The 27,062-nt window shown below is 61.9% G+C and overlaps 9 protein-coding genes across 9 annotated transcripts; 2 read left to right on the top strand and 7 right to left on the bottom strand.

Annotated features, from left to right (window-relative positions):
• Positions 1-58: 58 nt before the first annotated feature.
• On the bottom strand, positions 59-1,794 carry COLE_02473 (uncharacterized protein; the record flags this gene model as incomplete). The annotated part of the gene is made up of 4 exons (XM_018422287.2): positions 59-1,139; positions 1,176-1,513; positions 1,548-1,626; positions 1,661-1,794. 4 exons carry the CDS (start codon positions 1,792-1,794, stop codon positions 59-61), a joined length of 1,632 nt encoding a protein of 543 aa, XP_018281428.1.
• A 575-nt stretch (positions 1,795-2,369) lies between these two features.
• On the top strand, positions 2,370-4,079 carry COLE_02472 (uncharacterized protein; the record flags this gene model as incomplete). Its single annotated transcript, XM_018422286.2, has 1 exon — positions 2,370-4,079. One exon carries the CDS (start codon positions 2,370-2,372, stop codon positions 4,077-4,079), a length of 1,710 nt encoding a protein of 569 aa, XP_018281427.1.
• Positions 4,080-4,908: 829 nt separating this feature from the next.
• On the bottom strand, positions 4,909-6,251 carry COLE_02471 (uncharacterized protein; the record flags this gene model as incomplete). Its single annotated transcript, XM_018421195.2, has 5 exons — positions 4,909-5,455; positions 5,536-5,762; positions 5,799-6,000; positions 6,033-6,190; positions 6,225-6,251. 5 exons carry the CDS (start codon positions 6,249-6,251, stop codon positions 4,909-4,911), a joined length of 1,161 nt encoding a protein of 386 aa, XP_018281426.1.
• A 3,322-nt stretch (positions 6,252-9,573) lies between these two features.
• COLE_02470 (uncharacterized protein) lies at positions 9,574-11,868 on the bottom strand (the record flags this gene model as incomplete). Its single annotated transcript, XM_018419822.2, has 1 exon — positions 9,574-11,868. The coding sequence occupies one exon, from the start codon at positions 11,866-11,868 to the stop codon at positions 9,574-9,576; it is 2,295 nt and encodes a 764-aa protein (XP_018281424.1).
• Positions 11,869-12,315: 447 nt separating this feature from the next.
• Positions 12,316-13,458, bottom strand: COLE_02469 (uncharacterized protein; the record flags this gene model as incomplete). The annotated part of the gene is made up of 1 exon (XM_018419821.2): positions 12,316-13,458. The coding sequence occupies one exon, from the start codon at positions 13,456-13,458 to the stop codon at positions 12,316-12,318; it is 1,143 nt and encodes a 380-aa protein (XP_018281423.1).
• A 2,310-nt stretch (positions 13,459-15,768) lies between these two features.
• Positions 15,769-16,332, bottom strand: COLE_02468 (uncharacterized protein; the record flags this gene model as incomplete). The annotated part of the gene is made up of 2 exons (XM_018426424.2): positions 15,769-15,825; positions 15,976-16,332. The coding sequence occupies 2 exons, from the start codon at positions 16,330-16,332 to the stop codon at positions 15,769-15,771; spliced, it is 414 nt and encodes a 137-aa protein (XP_018281421.1).
• A 739-nt stretch (positions 16,333-17,071) lies between these two features.
• On the top strand, positions 17,072-19,262 carry COLE_02467 (uncharacterized protein; the record flags this gene model as incomplete). Its single annotated transcript, XM_018419819.2, has 3 exons — positions 17,072-17,588; positions 17,623-17,810; positions 17,844-19,262. The coding sequence occupies 3 exons, from the start codon at positions 17,072-17,074 to the stop codon at positions 19,260-19,262; spliced, it is 2,124 nt and encodes a 707-aa protein (XP_018281420.1).
• A 78-nt stretch (positions 19,263-19,340) lies between these two features.
• Positions 19,341-21,102, bottom strand: COLE_02466 (uncharacterized protein; the record flags this gene model as incomplete). Its single annotated transcript, XM_018422284.2, has 5 exons — positions 19,341-19,573; positions 19,679-19,953; positions 19,988-20,475; positions 20,553-20,662; positions 20,700-21,102. 5 exons carry the CDS (start codon positions 21,100-21,102, stop codon positions 19,341-19,343), a joined length of 1,509 nt encoding a protein of 502 aa, XP_018281419.1.
• Positions 21,103-21,692: 590 nt separating this feature from the next.
• On the bottom strand, positions 21,693-25,712 carry COLE_02465 (uncharacterized protein; the record flags this gene model as incomplete). Its single annotated transcript, XM_065626213.1, has 3 exons — positions 21,693-23,600; positions 23,631-25,142; positions 25,179-25,712. 3 exons carry the CDS (start codon positions 25,710-25,712, stop codon positions 21,693-21,695), a joined length of 3,954 nt encoding a protein of 1,317 aa, XP_065482482.1.
• Positions 25,713-27,062: the final 1,350 nt, after the last annotated feature.

The raw sequence follows: 27,062 nt of genomic DNA, 5'->3' as shown, positions 1-27,062 counted from the left end.
GGTGGATTGGGACATGCATTGAGTATAATACAGTGGAGGAGGGTACATGGCATCAGAGTTACTCGCTTGCCTCATCGTCGGTGGGCACCATGAGGCCTGCGAGGTCGTCGTCGCTTATGCCACCCGGCGTCTCGGCAATGGATGCGATACGCGGCGCGTAAGGTGTCTCTGCGATAAAGGCAGGGCCGTGACGCCGCGCTACTGGTGTCTCGGCAACAAAGGATGGCGCGCGCGGCGTCTCGCCCACGAAAGGTGAGCTGTCGATGCGGTTGGCTGTGGGCGTCTCAGCGACGAAAGAGCGCACGCTGCCCGCGGCGGATGACGGCTCTTCACGGATTGGGGTGGGATGATGCACGGCGCGGCGGAAGGGGTTTGCCTTGACAGGGGTGGCTGTGACGAACGTCTCGGACTGGGTCTTGGCCAGTCTCCGCGCCTGTGACTGCGACTGTGATTGGGACATGGTGCGAGAGAGGGAACGCGACGTCGATTGTATCGACGACTGTGAGCGTCCCAAGTTGCGACCCATGAGTCCGCTGCCCGGTTCACGCACGGTCTCTGCCGCTTTCGCAGCCTCCTTGCGTGCAGCCATTGACTGAGCGCGCTTCAGCTTAGGCGCCGGGCGTGCCTCAAACTGCCGCGCTCGCTTCGGCTTGGGCGGGAGGTCAAGGAAAGAGGGCGGGGGCGAAGCAGCAGATGCACGAGAGCTACTCCGCCCCATAGCCGCAGATGTAGGACCTGAGGCTGTCGACGCGGGCGACGGACGCCTCGTAAGGCGGTGCGTGATCTCCGGTTTGCGGCGTTTCTTCGGCGCCACCAGTCCAGGAGGAATCTCCTTTCCGAACACCTCAAGGTGGAAGGTCGTGAGAAAGGTCGCTTCACGCGGGAGGAAACTCGTCAGGATCGTCCAGAGAGTAGTCACAGCGGCGGCGGGGCCGTTGTCGGCGCGCGACTTGCCCTTGCTTCCCTCGATTTCGAGCTCACTCATCGCGAGCCACAGGCTGATACGATCAGTGAGGTGAACAAGGGCGGCGTCGGTATCCTCTGTGGGAGAAGCCGCCTTCTTCCGCTTCTTTTTGGGCTCTGCTGGCTCAGGGCGCGCCGCACGGTACATGAGCAGCAGGATGAACTGAAGTATGACTCTGAGATGGTCAGCTAGGCCATAAAAGACCACTTACTCGCGCATCTCAAACTCCTGGCTGACGGCGCGCTGTGCTACCCCGCGTGCGCCATCGATTACTGCGCGCGAGTTCCCGCGCAGCGCCACGCCTGTCACCAGAGCGCCGCGCTCTATTGAGCTCAGCCCAGCGGCCTCAGCAGCAGCGCTAATACGTGCCTCCCCTGCTGCTGTGTTGCCACTCGACAAGACCGCACCGACGACGGGCGCGAGTGTGCGACGGTGCCGTTCTTCCACCGCCGAGAGAGGCACGATCATGCGCTGCACAACGTCCGCGAACCCATCGTTTGCAGATGCACGCTGCCAGTCTGCTGCAAGACCTGCGAGTGGCGCGAGCAACTGACGTTAGTTGACAGTCGTGAACCTTGCTCACCTCGCCGAGGTAGACGACCTCATAGTATCTGCGCGTCACGTACGACTCTAGAGTCTCGTCGGACGCCGTACTTGGGCCGCTGCTGTCAACTCTGCATCTCCTCGGTATCTTACGCGACGGGAAATGGCCATGGGGAGGTAACCGCTTTGGAGGGAAGGGGGAGGGGACACGTGAGGTCTAGGCTGAATGGAAGGGGAGCGAGGGTGAACACGGGCGCCGCATGCTCCGACATGAGCGTTGCGGCCATGGGGTGGCGGGTGCCGCGTGTAGACAGATGAGGATGCGGATGCGGAGATGCGGGACTGTGATAAGATGGACGCAGGAGGGAGATTGTTGTTGTGAGGGCAAGCCGAATGATGGAGAGATCCGAGGAGGGCGTTTCCGAGGAATCCGCGGGTTTCTCCAGGTGGATCGCCTCCACGCGCGCGTCTCGCTCCTCACCCAAGCTGGATGTTTATCCGTAATCCTAATGGAGTGTCCGTGGTCTAATGATCCTAATCTGCTTCCGCCAATTCCCTTCAACCTGGTGATGACCCGGTGCCTGGCCGGCAAGTGCCGGGTGGGCCCCGCCTGGCAACACGACGTCACATGTAACAGGATCGGATTCCTCGTCCCGGGGGGTCATGTCCCACGCAGACGCGCGCGCTTAGCAGCTCGTCCTCACGTCGCCGCGGAATACATCAATGCCGACGACAACTTGCTTTCCATCGCACTATCTCTCCTCCCCAACTAGTCCGTCTCCGAACGGCATTCTCAGCGCTCAGCCAAGCTTCAGCCACAGCCAGCGACATATATAACTAGCCTCAAGGCCCACAGTCCGCCATGTCGTTCCACGCACTCAAACACCTCCGCACCCACCTCGTGCGCACCCCCTTCAACATGCCTGCTCCCATTGTCTCCCAGCGCACCGCCCTTTCGGCCGCCAAGGCGCAGCTCTCGACGCGCGGCCTCCGCGCCCTCTCCAGCCGCGCCTCCCAGGTCCTCCAGGCCGTTGGTCTCCCCACCGACGGCTCGACCATCCCCGGTGTCTACGACGGCGCATGGGGCGGCTCGGGCGAGATCATCGAGACCGTCTGCCCCTCGACCGGCGAGGTGATCGGCCGCGTCCAGACCGCCACGCCCGACGAGACCCGCGTAGCCATCGCCAAGGCCGTCGAGGCCGGCCGCGCCGTGCGCGCCATGCCTGGCCCCAAGCGCGGCGAGATCATGCGCAAGATCCGTGTCGCCCTCAACGACAAGATCAACGAGCTCGGCGACCTCGTCTCGCTCGAGATGGGCAAGATCAAGAGCGAGGGCAAGGGTGAGGTCCAGGAGTTTGTCGACATCTGCGACCACGCCGTCGGCCTCTCGCGCTCGATCCAGGGCCGTGTCCTCCCCTCGGAGCGCGAGGACCACGTCATCTACGAGATCCCCAACCCCCTCGGCACTGTTGGCATCCTCTCGGCCTTCAACTTCCCCGTCGCCGTCTACGGCTGGAACTTCTCTATCGCCTTCGTCGCCGGCAACTCGACCATCTGGAAGCCCTCGCCCACCACCCCCCTCTGCGCCATCGCCGTCACCCAGATCATCCAGCAGGTGCTCGAGGAGAACGGCCTCCCCGGTGCCGCCGCCTCGCTCGTCACCGGCGACATTGACGTCGGCAAGAACCTTGTCGCATCCCCCCAGCTCCCCCTGATCTCGTTCACCGGTTCGGAGCGCGTCGGCCGCGAGGTCGGCAAGAACGTCCAGGAGCGCTTCGGCAAGACCATCCTCGAGCTCGGCGGCAACAACTGCGTCATTGTCGACAAGGACGCCGACCTCTCCCAGGCCCTCCAGGGTGTGCTCTTCGCTGCCGTCGGCACCGCCGGCCAGCGCTGCACCTCGACCCGCCGCCTGCTGCTGCACAAGGACATCGCCAAGCCCTTCATGGACAAGTTCCTGCAGTTCTACGACTCGGCCAAGCCCGAGACCACGCTCGCCATGGGCGACCCGCTCGACCCCAAGACCCTCATCGGCCCCCTCCACTCCGAGGTCTCGGTCGCCAACTACGAGAAGGCGATCGCTGGCGTGCTCGAGCGCGGCGGTGAGCTGCTCACCAAGCGCTCGGGCCGCATGGAGGCGCCCGAGGCCTGGGCCGAGGCGACCGGCGGCAACTGGGTGTGGCCCGTCGTCATGCGCCCCGCCCTCGACGACCCGTGCTGGCAGGAGGAGGTGTTCGCGCCCGTGCTCTACGTCGCCGAGTTCGAGACGCTGGAGGAGGCCATCAAGATCAACAACTCGGTGCCCCAGGGCCTCTCGTCCTCGCTCTTCACCAAGGACATCCAGTCCATGGGCAAGTGGCTCGGCCCCGAGGGCTCGGACTGCGGCATCGTCAACGTCAACGTCGGCACGTCGGGCGCCGAGATCGGCGCCGCCTTCGGCGGCAACAAGTCGACCGGCTGGGGCCGCGAGTCCGGCGGCGACGCCTGGAAGCAGTACGTCCGCTGGAGCGCCGCCACCGTCAACTACGGCTCCAAGCTCCCTCTTGCCCAGGGCGTCAGCTTTGGCTTCTAAGCATCCCCTCCATCTTGGATCTTGGATAGAGTGTATTACGTAGCAGCACAGTAACATTATCATCACATGTACGGGTTTTGGATTGAATTGGGGGGGTGAAGGGGCGGGTGAGATTAGGCGACTTGGGCGTGGGTGTGGGAGGCCTGCTTGAGCTTATGCTTCTGCCAAACCGTCATATCCATCATGAGCTGAGACGCGCACCCACGTGCAATAACTCCAGATCCGCCACCATCGCACCCTGCAGAGCAGCAGCGAAGGCAAATACTGCGGGTGTCAAGTATTGCGGCGAGTGGCACGAGCACATTCCCGTACAGTCTACCCATGTGCAAGCACCCACGCCTCCACTGCGTGACCTATCCCGCGCATCCCGCGCGCGCATGGCGGTTGGAAGTGGAAGCGGAAGCGCGGTCGGTCGTGCGGGAGAAGCGAAATCCCCGGAAGTCACACCCTCCGGAATTGTAATCCGGTCGCACGTCCCTGCCTCCGCTGATAATCGCTATCTCCGGATCGCATGCGTCGCTCAGGCCATGATGGATAACGGCTGACTGAGGGCGGCTGCTGCAATCCCGAGCAGACGATGTCGGCATTGTCGTAGCTGACCGACCGTCGCGACTTCGCCGTCGTCTGCAGCGACGTCATCCCCATCACCCAGGGCACGCACAGAGACCTAATGTGGCATAAAGTAGGATTAAAGGCCAAAGACGCCGTCTAACAAAAAAACCATGTCCATCCGCTCGCGCCGCGCCATGCGACTGCGTGCGCCAGCGCCCCCACCTCCACCCCGCAATCCAAGCACACCACCACCCTGACCAGTACGGTTCAGCACCGTTTAGGCGGCGTTGGCGGAGGGCTCGTATCCGTTAGGGTTCTTAGTCTGGAAGTTCCAGAGGTCGCGGCACATCTCTGGGAGGTCGCGCTTGGCAAGGAAGCCGAGCTCCTTCTCAGCGAGCGCGGGGTCGGCGGTCAGGTCGGGTACGTCACCCATGCGGCGACCGACAATCTCGTACTTGTAGTCAAAGCCGGTGGCCTTGCGCATGGCCTCGATCATGGTGAGAACCGACTGGCCCTTGCCACGGCCAAGGTTGAAGGCACGGAAGAAGCCGTCGGCGCGGGGGTCGCACTTGTCAAAGATGTTAGGCTGGTCGGCGGGCACGGCGATGGCGTCCAGCGCAAGCACGTGGCCCTGCGCCAAGTCCATGATGTGCAGGTAGTCACGCACACACGTCCCGTCCGGCGAACCGGGGTAGTCGTTGCCGAAGACCTTGAGTTCAGACTTCTCGCGGCCGACAGCCATCTGGGCAAGGAGGGGGAGGAGGTTTCCGGGCTTGCCGCGAGGCTCCTCGCCCAACTTGCCAGAGGGGTGAGCACCAGCGGGGCTGATGTCAGCTATTTGTTCGACACTTGAGTGTGCAAACAAGGCGCCAATCCGGGTAATCGGGGCACAGAGGGTACTCACTTGAAGTAGCGGACAGAGACAGCCTTGAGGGGCTCCTTGCGAGGTGCCTCCATGGTCCCAGAGCGGCACACGTCCTGGATGACGTTCTCAACCATGGCCTTCGTCCGCCCGTAGGCAGACTCGGCCTGCACGCGCGAGGTCTCGGGGATGGGGATAATCTCGGGCGTACCGTACACGGTAGCCGAGGAGGAGAAGACGAAGGAGTTGCACCCGTACTTGGCCATGGACTGCTAGTTAGCGAATTGCGGAAACAGGTAGCTCACCTGGAGGAGCGACACTGAGCCGCCGACGTTGACCTGGTAGTATGCGAGGGGAATCTCGCTCGACTCGCCGACAGCCTTCAAGGCAGCCAGGTGGACGACACCCCAGATACCGCCGTCAGCTTGATACTTCTCGAAGACGGCGTCGATGTCGGCGGGGTTGCGCAGGTCGACCTGGTGGAAGATGGGCTGAGGCGCGTCGGCACTGGGTGAGCTCAGCCTTACACATAAACTTACCCCATCTCGTCACGCGCAATCTCGGCGCAGCGGTTCACGGCCTCGGGGAAGGCATTGTGACAGTTGTCAATGACGATGGGGAGGTAGCGCCCCGAGAGGAGGAGGGAGAGGACGACATGCGAGCCGATGTATCCAAGACCGCCGGTGACGAGGACGCGCTGAGTGTCAGCTGGTCTTTTGAGTAATAGTTACCTTGAGCTGGGAGTTGTCGCGGGACATGGTGAGTGGAAAGAAAGAGAATGGGTGAGGCGAATGTAAACAATTGAATGAGACGAGGCAAAGTTGTGTAGTGAAATGGAGGGTGAAGCGGACTTGTCAGAGTGGAGGCTCAAGGGAAGGTTGTGTGGGCTGGGCCGATCGATCGGGAGTGTTCGCAGAAATCTGCGACTCTTGGAACAAGGGGTGGCGCGTGCTTTAAACGTTGAACAAAGAATGCACAGATCGCGAGGCGCCGTCAACGTTTCCTTTATAGTGCACAAGTGGCGCGGTTTGGGCGTGTCCGAAGGGTGGAGAGTGGGACGTGGAGTGCGGATGGGATGATGGCGAGTTGAGTGCTTGAGTGCGAGATTCCCGTTCGTCTCTGCAGATCACGGGAATGTTGACCGCTTTCTTTTGCAATCCGCCCCTCTACGCACCCCCACCACCATAACATTCCCGTTCGCCCATACCGGCGTGTTGCCCTTTTGCATACACACGTCGCTCGGGTGCTCACCGCCTTGTCCGCTGCCTTGGCCCCAGCTGCTACTTCACTCCCCCATCCTCTCTACTGCTCATCACTCACTCCCACCCAATCGTTGGTCCGCCCGGAGCTCGGACCGCCCTCTCCGCCCAGGCACCTTGTGCATCGATACGGGGAGGGCCCAATAACAATAGCGCGGACTAGCCTTCAAACTCCGCTGTTCAAGTTCAAATGAACGAGAGCCCATTGGCTCATGTGCCTGGATTACAACCCCCGGTTTATACGTAATACCACGTGATTCAAGTTTCGATGAGAGCAATTTTGCCCCCGCTTGATGATGCTCTGCCCCGTCTCTGACTCTTTGCAAGATCTTTGTTCGCTGACAGCGCCGCCCTCCAGTTCACTCGTTTGGCCACCCAACTCCTCATCACCTCATTCTCCAAAAGGCTCAGCGCATCAACGCGACTGCAAGCTCACACTCGACGCCTCGAAGCACCCCTCTCCCCCTCCCACCACCCCCAACCACCCCCCTTGCCATGTCTGACCGCCTCACGCGTGTTGCCATCGTCTCCGACGACAAGGTACGTTGGCTGTCGCGCGTCTCGTGTGCCACCTGCTCGCGTCACAAGACGCGAATGTGTGTTGAATATTGCTGACGCCCCAGTGCAAGCCTAAGAAATGGTACGCGACCACTGCGCGCGCAGCCTCGAGCTGCCCCGCGCCAGCATCCCTCGCGATGCGCGAGCTAAGCTAACGGCAGTCGCCAGGAGTGCAAGCGCTCATGCCCTGTGGTGAAGATGGGCAAGCTGTGTATCGAGGTCACGCCAAGCGACAAGAAGGCGTTCATCTCTGAAGAGCTCTGCATCGGTTGTGGTATCTGTGTTAAGAAGTGCCCCTTTGAGGCCATCTCCATCCTCAACCTGCCCACCAACTTGAGCACGCACGTCACCCACCGCTACGCCGCCAACGCGTTCAAGCTCCACCGCCTGCCCACGCCGCGTCCGGGCCAGGTCCTCGGTCTCGTCGGCACCAACGGTATCGGCAAGTCGACGGCGCTCAAGGTGCTTTCAGGCAAGCTCAAGCCCAACCTGGGCCGCTACGACGACCCGCCGGAGTGGACCGAGATCATCAAGTACTTCCGCGGCTCGGACCTGCAGAACTTCTTCACCAAGGTGCTCGAGGACGACATCAAGGCCGTCACCAAGCCGCAGTACGTCGACCAGATCCCGCGCTCGATCAAGGTGCCCAACATGACCGTCGGCAAGATGTTCGACCGGCAGTCGGAGATGGACAACCGCGACCAGCTCGAGCAGGACCTCGAGCTCAAGCACCTGCAGACGCGTGAGGTGTCGCAGCTCTCGGGCGGAGAGCTGCAGCGTTTCGCCATTGCTATCGCATCGGTCCGCAAGGCCGACGTGTACATGTTCGACGAGCCCTCGTCGTACCTCGACATTCGCCAGCGTCTCGCCGCCGCGCGCACGATCCGCGGTCTTGTCCAGCCCAGGAACTACATCATCGTTGTCGAGCACGACCTCTCCACCCTCGACTACCTCTCCGACTTTATCTGCGTCTTCTACGGCGTGCCCGGTGTCTACGGTGTCGTCACCCTCCCCTACTCGGTGCGCGAGGGCATCAACATCTTCCTCGACGGCATGATTCCCACCGAGAACCTGCGTTTCCGCGACGAGTCGCTCACGTTCCGCATCGCCGAGACAGTCGACGAGACGGCCGCGCCCAACATCCGCACCCTCACATACCCGAACATGACCAAAACGCTGGGCGGCTTCAAGCTGCACGTCAAGTCTGGCCAGTTCTCCGACTCGGAGATCATTGTCCTCCTCGGCGAAAACGGCATGGGCAAGACCACCCTCGTCCAGCTCCTGGGCGGCAAGCTCAAGCCGGACAACGAGGCGGACCAGGTCTCGCTGCGCGTGTCGATGAAGCCCCAGACAAGTGAGTAACGTCTCTCTCATATCTGACCCCAGTCTCGCCCAAGTTCCCGGGTACTGTGCGCATGCTCCTCCTCAAGCGTATCAAGGCCATGTTCATGCACCCCCAGTTCAACTCGGACGTCATCAAGCCGATGAACTTGGACGGCATCATCGACCAGGACGTGCAGACGCTCTCGGGCGGTGAGCTGCAGCGTGTCGCCATCTGTCTCGTGCTGGGCGTGCCCGCCGACGTGCTCCTCATCGACGAGCCCTCCGCCTACCTCGACTCGGAGCAGCGTATCCACGCCTCCAAGGTCATCAAGAAGTTTGTCATGTCGTCCAAGCGCACCGCGTTCATTGTCGAGCACGACTTCATCATGGCCACTTACCTCGCCGACAAGGTCATCGTCTTCGAGGGCCAGCCAGGCAAGGAGTCGTGGGCCGGCGAGCCCGAGGGCCTGCTCACCGGCATGAACAAGTTCCTCAAGTCGCTCGACATCACCTTCCGACGGGATCCTACAAACTACCGCCCGCGCATCAACAAGAACGCCTCCGTGCTCGACCACGAGCAGAAGTCGTCGGGCAACTATTTCTTCGTCGAGACCGACTAGCGTCCTCGCTCCCCCACCTGTTGGCATTAGGCGCATGCGCGTGCGGGGCTGCTAGAGCGGGCCGTCGCCACGGGAGGCGCGGCAGAGCCTCGTCGCGCTCAATCTAGATACCCGTGTCCGTGTATAGCATGCAGCATTGAGCATATGAACCAGGCAGCAGCGGGTGGTGGGCACAGACGCGCTAGAAACTGCAAGTGGCATAATGATCGTCATCTATATGTCTTCCCAGATCGAGGCTGCTCTGCAGCCGCAGCCTCAACGCCAGCGTCGGAGGGAAAGTATGTTGTTGTGGTTGAGCTCTGCTCCGTGTGTGCGTAATGCTACTTGCCGTTGCCCCGTTCACCCTGCTTATCCGCGCCGGTCGACTTGCGCTTAGCCCGCTCATCCCGCCGTTGCGCACGCCGCTGCCGATCCAGGTCCTTCTGCGTCTGGGGGTCCGTCACGTGCGGCTCGGCGAAGCGCGTAGTCTTGGTCGCCGCGGGAGTCAAGAACGTGTCGTGATGCTTGCCGAACGGCCAAAGCTTGCGCCAGGGACTGCCTGGCGAGGGCGCCGGGAACGTCGCGGCGCGCGGTGGCGTCTGCTTGTGGCCTGGAGGCGCGCCGCGGCCCACAGTCGCTCGCGGATCCACCGGTGGCCGGCTCGCCGTCGTTGGCATATGTGGTAGTGGTACGGGCCCCGGAGTCCATGGCAATATGCCCGGGGGTTGTTGCACCGGCACCTGCATTGGCGGCTGAACAGGCGGATAGCTGTAGCTCGGCTGCATAGGATATCCGCCGGGGGCGACCTGCTGCACGGCCGGAGGCATACCGAGAGGTATCTGTGGACCTATGAAGTGCTGCGCAGCAGGCAAGTGCTGTGGCACTTGGCCGGCGTAGTATAGAGGGAACCCCGGCGCATGTGGTTGCACCACGCCAGGTACGTAGGAGCCAGCGGGGGCGCCATGTTGTGGAGCTCCGTGTCCTGGCAGTGGGGCGGGACAGGAAGCTACGCCAGGCGCCGCGTTGTTGAGAACTTCGGAAGCCGAGAGAGATCGGCGGCGCGTCGGAGTCTCCCGGGCGTGAGGCGGGACGTGGAGGGAGGCACGCCGATCCGGCGCACTGGCGCCGTGAGATGCGGCGGGTCCACGAGGGTCGGGCTGGCTCTGGGCACCTCGCCGGCCCGGGAACCACGCCAGAGACACGTGTAGCTTGCCGCGGCGTGCAGCAGGTACCTCGAAGGTTATGTGATCGCCATTGTCGCGGACGTTTGCAACACTTGCGCTCGAGGGCGAGAACACGATGCCGTTCTCATACGCTGTGTGCTCACTTGCCAACGAAGGAGCGCGCTCAAGACGCTTGCCAGTGTGAAATTGTCCGTCGACCGAGGCTGATTTCGTCAAGACGGGGCGGCGGCCAGTGGCAGCTGAGGAATAACGGGAGCGGATGTCCCGAGGAGACGTAATCTGCTCGACCGGTCCGCCTGCATCTCCGGAAACGCCGACGCTCTGAGCTTGATGATTCCCCTTCGATGTGGTGCGGCGCGTAAGCTGCGAGGCAGGGATTGGGTTTTGATTCAGTGAGGAAGGTGTGCCGGCGATCGCGGGCTGTAGCGATGCTCGTCTATGAGACGTTCCTCCGTTGACGGTGTGGGGCTCAGCGGTAAACGCGCCTGATTGTGCCAAAGGAACAGCATCCGCTTTGACGAAAGAGTGGCCAGAGTCAGACGTTTGCATTGAAGAGCACTTGCTGTCCTCGTACGAATAGGCTGGGGACTGAGCGGCAGCGGGGCGAGTCTCAGGACCGAGCCCAACTTGTGGCGCATGTGCATGGACGGGCAACTTGGGCCACACCTGCATTTCTGGGACACTGCGAAGCGACTGCTGAGATTGTCGTCTTGTATACGCCTTTGATTGCGAGTGGCTCAAGGCATGCGATTGATCAAGGACAGATGGTAGAGGCGCCGCGGATTGTTGAGGCGTGGCGCCCGCGGCGGCTCCCTTGAGGCCGACCGTGCTGCGCGCCCGCGACAGAATGGTGCCAACGCGACCGGGTTTGGGCGCGGGCTCGGGCAGGTAAACCTCGTCTGGCGCGGCAACCTCCGTCAGCATGTCGAGTGGTAGTTCGAGCGCCTGGTTAAGATACGCGTCCCGCGCGTAGCGAGCCGAGCAAGCGGATGCGGGCGAAGGGTTAAAGGAAGGTGAGCGAGTAAGGTGCTCTCCTCGAGGGAGCTCGGGCTGTGGTTGTGAGTAGTGCTGGGGCGTTTGAGCGAGGAGTGGGACAGGAGGTTGACGCCGTAGCGGGGGAGCTGGAAAGTGCTGTGGCTGTTGACGCGAGTGACCATTTGAGTGACCGTTCGAGGAGGGGGGCTTGCCGCGCTCGCGAGACCGGGCACCAACGGGCCGGTAGCCCTCCTCCGAGACAGTCCCGAGGCTGTCGCTCCAAACGGCGGTCTTGGCGCCCACAGTGGTGCTAGGAGACTGAGGGACCTGGTTTGTCCATTGCTCGATGCGTTGGCTACGGCGTCTGTACGCGTCCACAGACGAAGGAGAGGGCGAGTAAGCTGAGTACGAAACCTCTGTCGCGGGAGGAGGAGCTTGACTCTGGGGACCGCGCTGCGGCGTGTGGGGATAGGCCATGAGGCCTGGAGGCGAACGAGAGAATTAACACGGTTGAGTAAAAAGATGAAGAAGAGAGAAACGACGGCCCGTGGTGGAAGGGAAGCCAGTCGAGAGGGGAGGAGGTAACGAGGGTCATGGCGGGGAAGGGGCGAGAGGCGGGGCGGAGGCGAAATGGGGTGGCGCACAGACCGGTCAAGCCGGCGCGAGTCCCAGAATCGCGAATCGGCGAGGCCAGACGCAGAGTCGAGGCAGCCGGGAATGATGATCTGCCCATGCGCGTCCAGTGTTGCGAGGGGTGCATGGGTGCACTGGTTGCCATCACCGACCACGTTGCCGCCTTTCTGGCCCCTTCGTGGAGCACTTGCTTCTCCTCAGATCTGCTGCGAACGCATGCCCCGCTTGATCCGCCACTCGTTGCGTTCTGGCCGCTGTCCGAGGCGTGCCGGGTCCGAGCGCCCGACGGAACTATACCAATGCCCAACTCGCTGCGCACCCGCCCCAAACCCGCGTCGCGCGCACGCCAGTATTGAGAAGCTGAGCGGAGTCGATTGTGTTCCCGACGCCGAGATTTCCGTGCTCATTCCACCCTCCCGCCCAGAGGTCTGTGCGCGCGGCGGCGCGTGCCAGGGCCAAGATGTGCTCGCTCCCGGCGGCAAAGGCCTCGACCGCCTCTGCCTCCAAGGGTACAGGCAAGCGTGGTGCACGTGTTTCACCGGCGTCGGAACGCAGGAGCTGACCATGGGTGTTGGAGCCCTGCGACCAGAGCTTGTCTGTCAGAAGGTAGCTGCCGTTCCATGTCGCACCGATGGCGCGGACGCCGGTCGCGTCGTCGAGGCCCGTAATCTGACCCTTGAGGTCGCTGCCCCACGCAAGCACCCTGCCGTTGGCAAGGAGGACAAGAGTATGCGAGGCGCCAAGGGCGATATCGATGATGGGTGATGAGAGCTCAAGAGTGAGTTCAGTTGGGGGCCTGGTGCGAGTTACGCGCGCTTTGCCCTTGCCCATTGGGGGTTGGGGCTTGGGGTCGAGCTCGCCTCGGCGCGCCGCACCCCAGCCGATGACGCGCTGTTTGCGTGCATTCCCGCTCCCGGATGACAGCACAGCAAGCACATGTCGCTGTCCTCCGCGCAGGTGTTCGACACGCTCACCGTCCTTGAGGCGAATAACACCGCCGCCTAGTTCGCCGAAGTCGTCCGAGCCTGCTGTGACGATGACCTGTGTGCGCGCCGCGCTGCCATCTGGCGACTCGAGGGCGACAAAGCTAGTCGTCCACGTTGCTGCAACTTTGATGGGCTCCCAACCCTCGAAGCCGGCATCGCGGACGATGGAGAGCGGGCGGAAGCTGGTGGCCGGGCGCGAGGAATCAGTCAGTGCGCACGCTTTACCAAGCTGCCCATGTGTGTTCGTCCCGGCGCCTAGAAGATGGCTTCTTCCCTCCGCGGAGACGAGAAGCAGCGCGTGCGACGCGGCAGAGACAAGGTCGATCACGCTTTCAAATGGGGGGCAAGATGGGTCGAAGACACAGGGCGAGAATACCGCCGCGTCTTCGACGTGGCCGATGGCGAGCTGGCCTGCGCCATTAGATCCACATGCGAGGAGGGTGGGCATGAGATGTGTTGGATGCCGATAAGTTTGAGGGATCGTGGCACCGGGTTATGGCGGGTGGATGGAGATTGCCTGCTTATGCCGCTCCTGGCGTCATAGGCCGCTTAATAAAATACAGGCATTACCTGTCTTGATCGCAGCGGTCTGTGCATATGTGCCTCGGATGAGCGACGACGACAACAGCGTCTCCCCATCCCCGTCTTGGCCACTCCATCCACAACCCAACCACTACTCTTCGCTAACAGCCTCTGTTCATGGGCATTTGAATACCGGTGGCGTGAGCTTTGATACTTTCCGACCCTGGTTTCGCACACTTCACCATGCCACCCCGCCTGCAGCACCGCAAACGCAAGAACACCATCCTCTACCCGCATGAGGTGGAAGAGTATGAGCGTCAAATGGGGTTCTCGCGCGCCAAGAGCCGTCGTAGCTTGGAGAGTGGAGTGAATTGCGCGCCGCGGGATATGGCTGACCGCAGAATGAGCCCCAGGGCGGCATGGAGGTCACAGTGAGTCATCCATTGTTCTAACTAACCGCAGCCAACGTCTAGCCACGCAACAGCTCCGCCTCCTCGACGCGGCGTCAAGCGCAAGGCGAGCGAGGAGCGCGCTGCGCCCACGCGCTACTCGCCCCCGCCTATCGAGACCGGCGTCAGCGACGAGACGCTCAACAGCTTCGCTCTGGCCATCGGACGTGGGCCCCTAGTCGCGCCTCTGATGTGGCGTGGCATCGAGGACGCTGCAAAGCTGTGGGCCGGCGTGGAGGAGTACGTCCTGTTCGCACGGCAGCGAGGCGACCGTGCTCCGTTCTTCCCGGCCACGCGCGTCGTCAAGTACATTGCGCATAAGGCACTCAAACAGTACAAAGAGGCGGGCAAGGTCGATTTGCGCGCGCTCAAGGAGGCCGAGCAGGACATCAAGCGCTTCCAGGACGCCCTGGGTTTGACGTGGGACCCGGTGCAGGAGCGCGCGACGGCCCTTGTCATCGCCGGCGCCCAGCTGTCGTGGGGCGCCGACGAGGCGCACGTTGACGGCGCGAGCGACACCGGGGGCATATCCTAGCGGTTCGCTCGACTCGATCGACTCGCAGCCGACGACCCAGCCGACGCACCCGATTGTTCTCCTCGCGTCGCGGGGCGCCGGGGGCAGTCGTAAGTTGTCGATCGTGGGCGTTCCCCTGTGTGCAGTGTGCCCGTTGTCACATTCCCATCCTCCTCGATCTCGATCCACCCCGCCTTGGGCAATGTGCATTGGTTTTTCTCCTCTTCTCCTCTTCTCCCCTTCGTGTCATTGCATTTCCAAGTATCATGTGTTGGGTCGTCGTCCTGTGCACAGGTGGCGGATGCGCGGCAGGTGATGGGTGGGAGGTGGTGTACTGACGATACGACCCTGGACGGTGGTTGATATTGCATCCTGCGGCAACCTTTTCACGCGACGCTGATGGCCCCGTGTTGCAAAGGTAGCATTTTTCTCTTCTATTGCACGAGTCGAAGAAACGGTTGCGGGTTCGAGCCCCGCCGGGGCCTGATAACAGGCTCTAGTACGGTCGGCAGTCATTTTTGCGGCTTTCGTACCTCTCTACCCCTTCCTGTGCGACTCAGAGTGCTTCGAATTGCAGCGTCCAGACTCGAGAATGATACAAACGACAGGCGCGACACGGCGGGGGCTGCAGACAATGGGCGATCATGGCGCGGATCGCGTCCTGTCATAGCCCCTCGCGCGGCCTCGCGATCGGCGCACTCAAGAGGGCGGCGCCGTGTGTCGATCGGGGAGGGTGACGTTTGGGCACCTCTTTCAGCAGCCGAGCTCCTCACCACCTTCTCGGTCTCATCGGGTAAGGATACTGATGCGGCGCTTGCATGTGCGCGCATTCATGCATGTTGCCTGTATAATAGCATTTCCTAGAAAAGGTGCGCCGCCATCGTCACCTTGCACAGCAAGCAACAAACACACGAATCCTTGCTTTCACGCATCTACCGACTGATCGCCACGCCCCTCGCCCCTCGTTGTCCCTCGTTGCCCCCGCGCTCGGGTAGACCGCATCGAGCGCAGCGAGTGGAGCGGGGCAACCGAGAGGGGCAGCCTTGTGGTGACAAGGGAGGTGAGGATGGGATGCACACGCGTTTGGGCGGCCAGGGGCGTGGGAGTCTCCAACGCTCTGACTCACTTCACTTCCGTTTCTCCATTCCCTCATGTCACCGATAGCCTTAGCTCCAACACTCCCGTACTCCGCCAGGTCCGCCCCCGCCGATACTTGCAAGCAGTTCATTGCCTTGTCTTCTGATCTCACCGACCGGATTCCCTCCATCCCACGCTACTGCGGAACAAACTGAATCTCCGAGATAGCCTTGGCCTCGAGCGGCGGGAAAGACTTCCGTCAACCTTCCTAGACCATCACCCCAGCCCCTCCTTCACAATCTTCTCTCCGCCTGTCTCTCTTCCTCTCTAACACTCTCCCACTTCCCCTTCCCTCGTGCCCTCCTCTGCGCTCTACTCTCTCCCCCTCCATCAAGATACTAACCACGAAGATGGTGTACTTGCTGATCTTCTCGCCCGCAAACTCAATGCGTCCCACCCACTCCAACCCCCGGATCTTGGCTCCGTCCGCCAGGCGGTCCTGGTCGATCCGCCCCGTCGCGAGCACCGTATCCGGTAGCCTGCCGCACACCCACACATCGTCCAGGTAATGTACTCGATTCTGGACAACTTTGGCGCCGACCTCGCGCATGTGCCGCAGTTGCTCCGTTCCGCGGGCAGTCACGCCGCTGAAATCGATGACACAGTCTGGCGTGAACATATCCAACCAGGAGTCGTCAGCCCGGTCGGAGGAAGCGTAGAACTCCTCGACAAGCGCCTTGCGTTCGGGGGAGAGCGACATTGTGCTTGTGAAGCAGAAGAGATCGAACGTTTCGAGTGGACTTCAACGCGCAATGACGATACGACGGCCGCAGACTGATGGACGCTCGGCCGAATACCGTCGTTGCGAGGTGCGGAAGCGCATCATGTCGTCTGACCTCTTGCATCCTGCAATACATGACCGATCGCATGACCGAGCCAACAGACCCGCTCGAACCAAACAATCTCCCTGCATCATCAAACCCCCAAGATGTCACTTGACACCCCACTTGGGGCCTAGCCCCATGGCCATGCGCCCTGGGCGAGACCTGCGGCACCTGGATACAAGGGGACCTGGAACTCATCCGGCATTCGGCGGCGTCAACGCCGGAAAAACCTCAATCATCTCATCGACCGAGATGCCCGCGGTATCTCTGCCGTCGGCCCGTTGTAAACCCCTCGTCTCACGATCTGCCATCCAGCCAGCGCAAAATGACGCCCAGAAAAGCCTGTGCTTTTTCGAGGATTCATTGCATACAGAGCAAGTCTGGGCGAGCTGAAATCACGCGTATCGGCCATGTCCGAAGCCCGGGTTCCGGCAGCCACGCCCCCCTGACTCCACACCGTATAGCATACAGCCCCAGTGCCAATGGATTTTGCCCTCACCTCGCGTCGGTCGACTCCGACAACTAGTTAGAAAGGCGGGATGTAGGCCCGTTCCGCGCTGTTTCTTTCTCATACTCCTTCTCAGCTCAGTGGATGCTCATCGCTTGTCCGAGACGATGAACCCCCGTCCGTCGACCTCGCCGGGCCCTTCGACGGCCACCTCGCCGTCGCTGGTGGCGCGCGATCCTCCAGCCCCGCCTGACCTACTGTCTCCTCCTCAGCGAGCCACCTCGCCAACAGGGCGAAGATCGATGCACAGCGGACATCCGCACTCACATCCGCTCTCGCCTCCATCCCGTACTGCGTCTACATCGCCGCCACCACGCTCGCCCTCGCTTGCTCCCGCGCGCTTCCCCGCCACGGGCGATGAACTAGACGCCGAGATCGAGCTCGAGCGAACACTCTCTCACGCCGAGACACGGAATAGTCGTGATGGCCGCCCGCCGTCGCGAGCTCGCTCCCCTACTATCGCGGAAGAAGACGAACCCTCTGACGGGACGACGACCGCAACATCGGAGGCCAAGGACGGCAGTGCCGCCGAGGCGCAGCGCGAGCCAGATATCTATGACCGCTTCTCTCCCCATCGCAAGCACATCATGATTGCCATCGTTTCGTTCTCGGGTTTCCTTGGCCGTGAGTATCTTAGGAAACGTGCACTTACACCCAGCTGTCGCGTCGTCGGCATTCCTGCCGTCTATTACGGTGATGGCCGACGAGCTCAATACAACACCCGAGATGATCAACTACACCGTCGCCATTTTCATCGTCACAATCGGCATTGCGCCGCTCTTCTGGTCTCCCCTTGCCGGATTCTACGGCCGCAAGCCCATCTACCTTCTCTCGATGCCGATTATGGTATGCTGCCCTCGCAATGTGGCTGACGCACAGACTGTCGCATCAATAGGTGTCGCCAACTCGAAAACAATCGGCCAGATCATTGGCACGCGTATTTTGCAAGGCATCGGCTCGTCTGCTGTCCTCGCAGTCGGCGCAGGCACAGTCGGCGACCTGTACCGCCCGACAGAGCGCGCCAACGCCATGTCCTGGTTCTACAGCGGCATCGTCATGGGCCCCGCGTTCTCTCCCGTCCTAGCTGGCCTCTTCACAGAATACACCGCCATCACCTGGCGTGCGACGCAGTACTTCCTGTGCGCAGCGTCCGCCCTCTCCGTGGGTCTCACCGCCGCATTCCTGCCCGAGACATCGCACCCGCCCCTCCCCCACACGCGGATCAAGGCTGAGCGCGGCAAAAAGTTCGTGCCCTTCTGGTTCAACCCGATCCAGTCGGTCCTGCTCATGCGGTACCCGAACATCGCGCTCGCGACATTCACGAGTTGCTTGGTCATGATCGAGCTGTACTGCATCATGATCCCGCTGTCGACCATCTTCAAGGAGCGGTACAACCTCACAAACGTCGCGCTCGCGGGCTGCATCTACCTCGCGCACGGGGTGGGCACGCTGCTCGGCGCGCGCATCGTCGGGCCCTACGCGGACCGCATCGTGCGCTCGTGGATCGAGAAGCGCGGCTACCGCAAGCCCGAAGACCGCTTGCGCGCCGCATTGATCGGCACGGCCCTCGTCCTCCCCCTCTCGTGCTTCGCCTACGGCTGGCTCCTGCACTTCAACAAGGGCGGGCTCGCGCCCCCCATCGTCTTCCTCGTCATCAACGGCGTCGGCACGCCCATGTTCTTCACCCCGCTGAACACGTATCTCGTCGACGCGCTGCAGAAACGCTCGGCCGAGGCCATCGCCGTCAACAACTTCTTCCGCTACCTCTTCGCGGCGGCCGCGTCCGCCTTCGTTCTCCCCATGATCAACGCCGTCGGCCTCGGCTGGACCATGACCATCGGCGTCGTGTGCTGCTGGTTTGCGCTGGGTCTGATCCTCGCAACAATGCGCTGGGGCGAGGCGTGGCGCGAAGCCGCCGCCGTCCACTTCAAGGAGGTGCCGGACGCCGAAGACGGCGCCAGGCACATGCCGCAGGTGGAGGAGAAGGCTGATGTCGAGTGCATCGAGGGGGACGTTGCTTCGGGGGGAAGGGCAGGGAAGGCAACGGAGAAAGAGAAGGAGAAGGAGGCGTCGCGCCGCCCCTCCGCTGGCTCAGATCACGAGCACCACGATGAGCGGCACGAGGAGCCCGGCCACCTCCCGACCGCCATCAAGCGGAGCCGCACGCGCGGCAATACTGTCGGCGGCGGGGGGCTGGCGCGCGCCTCCTCGCGGCAAAGCACCAAGTCGCTGCCGACCGTCGGCGAGGTTCTGCAGCGCACCGTGTCAATCAGTGGCGCCAGCGTGCACGGAGGGTAATAATAGCACTACTGTATGTATGCATTCGTCTGGGCGATGCTTGGCCGCAGCCGTCTATCTTTACTATCGCGAAAGCCTCTACTTGCCGCCGTTCTGCCACGGGTCGCACCCGTGCTTCGTGAAGTCGCTGTTCACGGTCGGTGGTGTGGGGTTACCGTCGTCGTGGATGTCGGCGTGCACGTGCACCTTGATCTCGCGGATGTCGGTGCGCGCTCCCATGATGTGGTTGCGCACACGCAGCTCTACCTCGTGCGAGTCGTATACGCACATCAGGGCGGGCACGACGATGGTGAGGTCGAGGACGATCTGGCCTGTCGGTTAGCGGGAGTGCAATGCCACCGAGGGGTGTGTGGTGCCTGCCGGTGGCCGGGGATCAAGGTGTTTCGGCCAGTCACCACCTGTCGCGCATGACTCACCTCCTGACCGCACGCCGCGGACATTGCGGATGCCGAGGAGCTCCACACCGTCCACCAGCTCGCACGCGACATTCTCGATGCTCTTCTGCGTCTTGGCGTCGATCCCGACGTCCAGGAGCTCCATGCACGCAACCTTGGACAGCGACAGGCCCTGCTGCAAGATGAAGAAGGAGACGGCGATGCCGCCGAGCGGGTCCAGCCACTTGATGCCGCCGAGGGACGAGCCGACGATCGAGCCGAGGGCGACGAGAGACGTGAGCGCGTCCGCGCGGTGGCTGGGGTTAGTCGCGGGTGCGCGGGGTGACTCACTGCAGCGCATTAGCTCGCAGGACGGGCGAGTTTTCCTGCTTAGCGACCTTGTTCGTGAGCTGGTACAGCCACTCTTTGACGAGGACGCTCGCGAGCGCGAACCATGCAGCGTGGGGGTTGAGGAGGGGCGTCTCGCCCACGGCGTGGCTGTGCGCGTGGTCCACGCCGTGCGCGTGGTCCACGCCGTGCGCGTGGTCGTGCTCGCCGACGCCGTGCGCGTGGAACAGCTCGAGCAGGGGCGAGGGCACGCTGCGCGGCAGCCACGCTTGCAGGCCCGCGAAGGGGCTGTCGGGCGGCAGGCTTTCGAGCCACGGCAGAATCACCTGCATCAGCAGGTGGTACGAGTGGAGGCCGATGCCGATGGCGCCGCCAACGAGGATGACGGACACAGCGAGGGTGCCGCACGTCTCGAACTTGGCGTAACCCCACGGGAAGCGGTCGTCGGGCGGCTTGCGCGATATGCGCCAAGTCGCGAGGGTGACGAAGTCCTGGAGTCAGTGGACGGGCGACGGTGGCACCGAGCATAGCCAGCCGTCGAGCACTCCGGCGTCATGAGGGCACTCACGCCGAGCAAGTCGCTCAGACTGTGTCCCGCTTCGGCGAGCAGCGATGCCGAGTTCATAAAGAAGCCCGCGGCACCCTTCGAGATAGTCAGCGCGACATTCGACCCAAGGCCTGGCGTCAGTGCGTCTGCCTTTGCGTGTCCCCTCACCCAGCAGAGTAATCTTCGTCCCGCGATCCATCTTGCCCGTCTTGAGCGCATTGATGATCTGCTCCGCGCCCTCTGAGTGGCTGTGGTCGTGCGCGTGGAACAGCCCGTGCGCGTGCTCGTCGTGCCCATGCGAGCTTTTCGCACCTGTCCCGCCCGTCGCGTGTGTATGTCCCGCAGCTTGTGTATGTCCTGCAGCATGGGTATGTCCAGCCTCGGCGTGGGTATGCCCTCCAGCGGCGGTGTGGGTGTGATCATGGGCTGCTTTTGACGGCGGGTGCTCGTGCCGCAGCCGCGCGCTCACAGCAAACCCGCGTACTGCCAGGCGCGATATTCCTGGTCGCGGGATTGATGGAGGGTGCGGTCGGAGGGCGCGGCGCGCGCACGCCGCGAATCGGAGCGACATGGCGGCCAGAGGTGAGGGAGGCCAGGAGGACGCGGAGGAAGACGGTGCGCCGCCTCAGAAGGAGCGGGAAGTGTGCGTGAAGGAGTGGAAGGAGAAGCGCGCCTGCGATAAGTTAGAGACTTAATGTCGAGATGAGATAATCCAGTCGGCGGTGAATCGGTGGCTCGGTGGAGGACTTTGAACAAACGATGGAGAATTAGGCACGGCCGATGTCTCGGTGTCGGCATCCCTCGGCCGGCCATGGGCGAACCGTGGCGCGCTCGGTCGCGCGACTCCTACCTCGACCGGACACGGTGTGGGAGCGTATAGCCAGACAGAAGGCTGGTGACTGTCAGTGTCGCTCCGATCACCAGCATGTATGATTGACGCCCGCCGACGCCGGGACGTTCCGCAAGATAAGCCCCCTCCACGCCAACCTCCGCAGCCACCTCCACCACCCTCACCGGGGCTCACTCTGGACCACTCCTGCGCCCACCACCGTGCAGTATTAAGTTCATAGTATCAGAGTGCGTGCAGCATCATTATGCAGCGAGAGTATGACAATTTGACAATGTGACCCCATCTATCCCCAAAGACCTTTCCGCCCGCGCCTACTCGATCTTGCTGAGGCTCTGCATCATCACGAGGTCGTAGTAGCGACCCTTGCGTGCGAGGAGCTGCGCGTGCGTGCCGATCTCGACCTCCTTGCCCTCAGAGATGAAGTAGATCATACTTGCTCCCTGGATAGTCGAGAGGCGGTGCGCGATCGCGACGACAGAGCGACCCTTGGACGCGTTGTCGAGAGCCTGCTGTACGACACGCTCGGATGTCGAGTCGAGCGCAGCAGTTGCCTCGTCCAGCAGGAGAACCTTGGGGTTGCGCACGAGGGCACGGGCGATGGCGATACGCTGCTTCTGCCCGCCAGACAGCTGGGACCCCTTGCCACCGACGTCGGTGTCAAAGCCATCCGGGAGAGACATGATGAAGTCGTAGATGTTGGCCTCCTTGCACGCCTTCACGATCTCCTCCTCGGTGACCTGGTCCATGGGCTTGGACGCGCCGAGCAGGATGTTGAAGCGAATCGTTCCAGCGTATAGTGTTGGCTCCTGCGACACGAGAGCAATGTGGGACCGGTAGCTCGCAACATTCAGCTCCCTGATGTCTACACCGTCGAACCTGACGGTGCCCGCCTGCGGGTCGTAGAAGCGCTCGATCATCTGCACCGAAGTGGACTTGCCGCAGCCAGATGGGCCAACCAGGGCAACGTAGCTGCCAGGGGGAACGTCGATGGTGAGATTGCGCAGGACACGAACACCAGGACGCGACGGGTAGCGGAAGTGGATATTCTCAAGACGCAGATGCCCCTGGACCTTCTCGGGGTCGAGCATGATGCCGTCCTTGGAGTCGGCGTCAATCTCGGCCTGGTTGTCGAGGAGGCGGAAGACGGAGCGCGAGGCCGAGCTGGCCGACGAGGCGTCCGGCACGAACATAAACACATTTCCGGCTTGGATAGCGGCGAAGAGCGTAGCCATGAGGGTGGTGAAGAACGTGGCTGTGTCGTACTTGCCGTCGATCATCCAAAGCGCACCGATGTAGAAGACAAGTGCAATGACAAGGAAAGCGATACCCTGCGACGCAGCGTAGAGGAGCTGCGAGTAGATGGCAGTGCGGTTGGAGATCTGGAACGGGACCTTGAGGGCCTCCGAGTAGATGCGGTCCACGTCGGCCTCGCGCGTAAGCGATGCCACAGTGCGGACAGCGCCAGCAGCCTCAGAAGCGAGTTGAGCACTAGCAGCGTTCCACTTCTTGTTCTTCTCCTCCTTGAGGACGACCACACGCAAGCGGATGTAGCCACTGGAGATGACGAGAGGAATACAGGCGATGCCGATAAGAGCAAGGAGCGGACCATAGCAAAGACCGATGATGCAACCACCGATAAGGGTGGCGAGCGACTGGATGATCGAGCCGAGGGTGACACCCATGAGTCCCTGCACCTTTTGAGGCTGATCCGAGAGGTTCGAGGTGACACCACCGGTCGAGTTCTCCTCCTCATCGAACCACTCGATGTCGTGGCGCAGGACGGCGCGGAACAAGCGCGTGCGGAGCAGACTGGCGAGCTCCCAGCCGCTTCTAGAGAAGCCCCAGATCTGGATAAAAATGAACATGGCGGCCAGGATCGCGACGATAAAATACCAGAGCGCGCGGTTGTCGAGCGCAGCTCGGAGCTCTCGGGGATCAGTAAGCTCGAAGTCGGAAATGGCCAGGCCGAAGAGAATGCCCATCGCGGGATAGACCATGCCAGAGCAGATAGCACCGATCAAACCCAGTGCGTACAGCTTCCACTGGTCGCGGTTGAGTTTGAGGAGACGGAAGAAAAGCTTCATGAAGGGAACCTTCCTGGCCGCTTTCTCCCCGTTCTCGCGGTCCAGACGGCGCTGCTCGAGAGCAGCGCTGGCGATAGAGCGACCGGTGATCTGGCGCGACAGCTTGCGAGTGGGGGGGTCGAAGTTGGTCCGCTCCTGGAAAGGCGAGTCAGGGCCCGCCGTGACCTCGTCCACGTCCTCTTCCTCGTCGTCCGAGACATCGTCACCGGCATCGTCGGCGGCCTTCTGCGACAGCTTCTGGTTCTGGACAAGAAGAGCGTATGCGCCATTCGGGCTGTCGAGCAGTTCATTGTGCGTACCCTGCTCAATGATCTCACCGCCACCCATGACGATGATGGTATCGGCGTCCTTGATGGTGGCGAGACGGTGGGCAATGACGATAGTAGTACGACCAACAGAAGCCTTGTCGAGAGCGTCCTGCACAACACGCTCGGAGAGACCGTCGAGGGCGGAGGTAGCCTCATCGAGAAGAAGAATACGCGGGTCAGAAACAATAGCGCGCGCGATTGCGACACGCTGCTTCTGACCACCAGAAAGGAGCATACCACGCTCGCCGACGATGGTGTCGTAGCCCTCGGGAAGCTTGGAGATGAAGCTGTCGGCGTTTGCGTTGATGCAAGCCTTCTTGACAAGCTCAAAGCGCACCTCGTCGGGGGCGTTCTCCCACTTGGAGCCAATGAGACCATGCTCGACGTTGCCACGGACGGTCGTAGCGAAGAGGACCGGCTCCTGCTGGACAAAGCCGATCTGCTGACGGAACCACTTGAGGTTGAGCTGTCTAATATCCACGCCGTCGAGGGTCACCCGGCCGTTGATGGGGTCGTAGAAGCGCTCGATGAGCTGAATGACAGTCGACTTGCCCGAGCCGGATGCACCGACGAGGGCCGAGGTCTTACCAGCCTGGAAAGTCGTAGTGAGGCCCTTGAGGATGGGGACGTTGGGGCGGGACGGGTAGTGGAACTGGACGTTGTCGAAGCCGATCTCACCAATGACGGTGTCAGGTTTGAGGCCGGCCGGGTCGTCCGGCTCAATAGCGGGGACGCGATCAATCGTCGCCCAGATCTTGGCGGCGGCCGACTGCGCCTTGCCCACAGCCTGCATCTCGGGGGCAAGCATGGCAATTGAGAATGAACCGATGAGAATCGACATGAAGACGTTGATGACGAGACCTCCGTCTGCTTCACCGTTGGCGATCAGGATGCCACCGTAGAAGAAGGCCAGGGCGTACGAAGAGTAGATGGCGAAGAACATAATGCACAGTCCAACACCCTCGATGAGCGAGCCCTTGATTCCCATGGCGCGGCTTTTGGCAATGAAGCCGTTGAACTTCTCGCCAAGGACATTCATGGTGCCAAACGCCTGCACAGTGCGAATAGACGAGATGATCTCCTCGGCAAGCGTGCCGCCCTTAGACACCCACTTGAGCGAGCCGGTGGTGTACTTTGTCGTCGCAATGCCCATGATTGCGCCCGTGACCATGATGACGGGCAGGATCGACGTCATGGCACCGGCAAGCTTAGCCTGGCGAGCATACGCCAGCGCGAAACCGGTGATGAACGTTGCGATGAAGGATGATGCGATGGGAATCTTCTCGCCGATACCAGTCTGCACGAGATTGCAGTCAGACATGATGCGGGTTGCAACCTCGCCGGCGCCAAGTTGGTCGAAGTAGGCAATCTGGGGTTAATATCCTGCGATCTCCGGTTGACTCACCTCCTGACGAAGGACGGCGTGGAGGTATTTCTCGCGAATACGTTTGTTCTGGCGCTCGCACGTCCAATTCCAGATGAGCATGTATACATACGTGCACAAGAAGAGACCGAGACCGATGGCCATGAGATAGAGGGCGTTGTTGCCTGCTTCCTTCTTGAGCGTCACCTTGGCCTGCGCCATTGCGGCGGCGTTCTCGGGTGTCAGGCCCTGCTCTTGAATGCGGCGGGCAACACGACCAAAGTCGTTGAACGCTGTGGTGAGTCGACCGAAGATGAGGGTCATGAGCGGCTGTGTTGCGCCGGCGGCGCACGCCAAGAACAGGCCGATAAAGTTGAGCGTGAGCTCGAGCGGGGTCGCGAAACGGAAAAGCTGTGGGATGCTGACGGGCTTGAGGTCATCGTCCTCTTCGCCCTTCTTCTTCTTTGCACCCTTGTCCTTCTTCTTGAAAAGGCCGCGCTTCTTCTTCGCAGCCGCCTTCTCGTCCTCGTCGCTGCTGGACGTCGAAGACGAGTCGTTGAGCACAGCAGGGACCATGCGATCAGCAGGGTCCTCGACAAGCGAGGCCTTGCTGGCGCCCTGCTCCCCATCTCCGACGCCCAGATACGCCTTCTCGTTAATGGTTCCATCAGACGAAGCGGGCGGGCCAGGCGCGGTGCGGTGTGCGGGAGTCATGTCGGGGCTCGATGGGGTGCGAGGTGGTGCTGAGGGCTGCTGCGGCAGGACGGCGGGTTGTACCAGTGGAATGGCGGGCTGCGCAGCTGGGAGGGGCTGCGCTGGTGTCATTGCAGCCGTTGGTGGAGCCTGATCGGGCTCATGGCCAGACATGGCTGGTGAAGACGTAGTGTGAATAGGCAAAGAGTAGATCAAAGACGGGCGGGATGCGAGATGGGTGAAAGCGTCCCGCGGTAAGTCGTGCGACTTGCGGAGAGGAAAGTAGTTGACTCGACTTGATGTGATCGAGTGGGCACCAAACAAGGCCCGGTGCCGAAATCACAGAAATCACTGGTGGGGCCGGAAGAGGCCGAGATCGAATGGAGTGGGATGGAGAGATGAAGAGAAAGATAGTGAGCGTGGGAGGGGGATGGGGTTTATAACCAGATAAGAAGAAGAAGACGACGGGTGAGATATAAAGAACAAGCACAAGCAAAGAGACGAAGAGACGAGAGCAATGCATGCGCACAGTCCAAGGTGCCCGCCAAGCTCCGCCACTCAGTCGGCGGCGCCCGGCGGCCATCTGGGCCCCAGGGCACCGCCGTCGCTCAAATTGGCCGTCCTCTTGGCCTCCTAGATCTGCTCCTCTTGTCTTTTGCATCTGCTCTTCAGCCGTTCAGCATGCCTCCGCCACGTATTGCAGCGCTCACGCCTGCTGCGGAGACGACGTTGTCGATCGTCGGAGTCGTTGTGCTCTAGGGGACACAGTGGCGCGCTCATTGATGCCGACAGGTGACGTGTTGGCGTGTCAACCGCGGCACCAATGGCACGCGACAGGCCACCTTGGCGTCTGGATCGTTTCGCACCCCTCGCGCTTCATCAAACTCGAAGCACCATCATCCGTCGGCATGTCGGCACTGCCGCTGCGTGACTGCACGATCTAGCACGATCTGCATGACTGGCTGCATCGTGCATGGCGCAGGCATCGGGAAGGATTTGAGGGCGCCATTGTCCCAGGGCTAACTCGGCATTCCCGTGTTAGTGAGATGCCGATCCCTGCCGCTCGGGTTTTCCAGACCCGTGTCCGTCGTTCAGATTACCTCAATATCCAACTCTAATGTCATTTAGGCATGTTGAGGCAGAGACACTGAATAAGCATTTGACAGCGCTGGCGGTGGGTAGCGGCATCTCCTCGTCATTAGGCACACCGTGTGCATGGTTCAGTCATCCCCA

This window comes from Cutaneotrichosporon oleaginosum, assembly GCF_008065305.1.
Source record: "Cutaneotrichosporon oleaginosum strain ATCC 20508 chromosome Unknown ATCC20508_contig02, whole genome shotgun sequence".
In the NCBI taxonomy this organism is placed as follows: Eukaryota; Fungi; Basidiomycota; class Tremellomycetes; order Trichosporonales; family Trichosporonaceae; genus Cutaneotrichosporon; species Cutaneotrichosporon oleaginosum.
The sequence above is the reverse complement of the archived record's forward strand: the minus strand, read 5'-3'. Positions and strand labels throughout refer to the sequence as shown.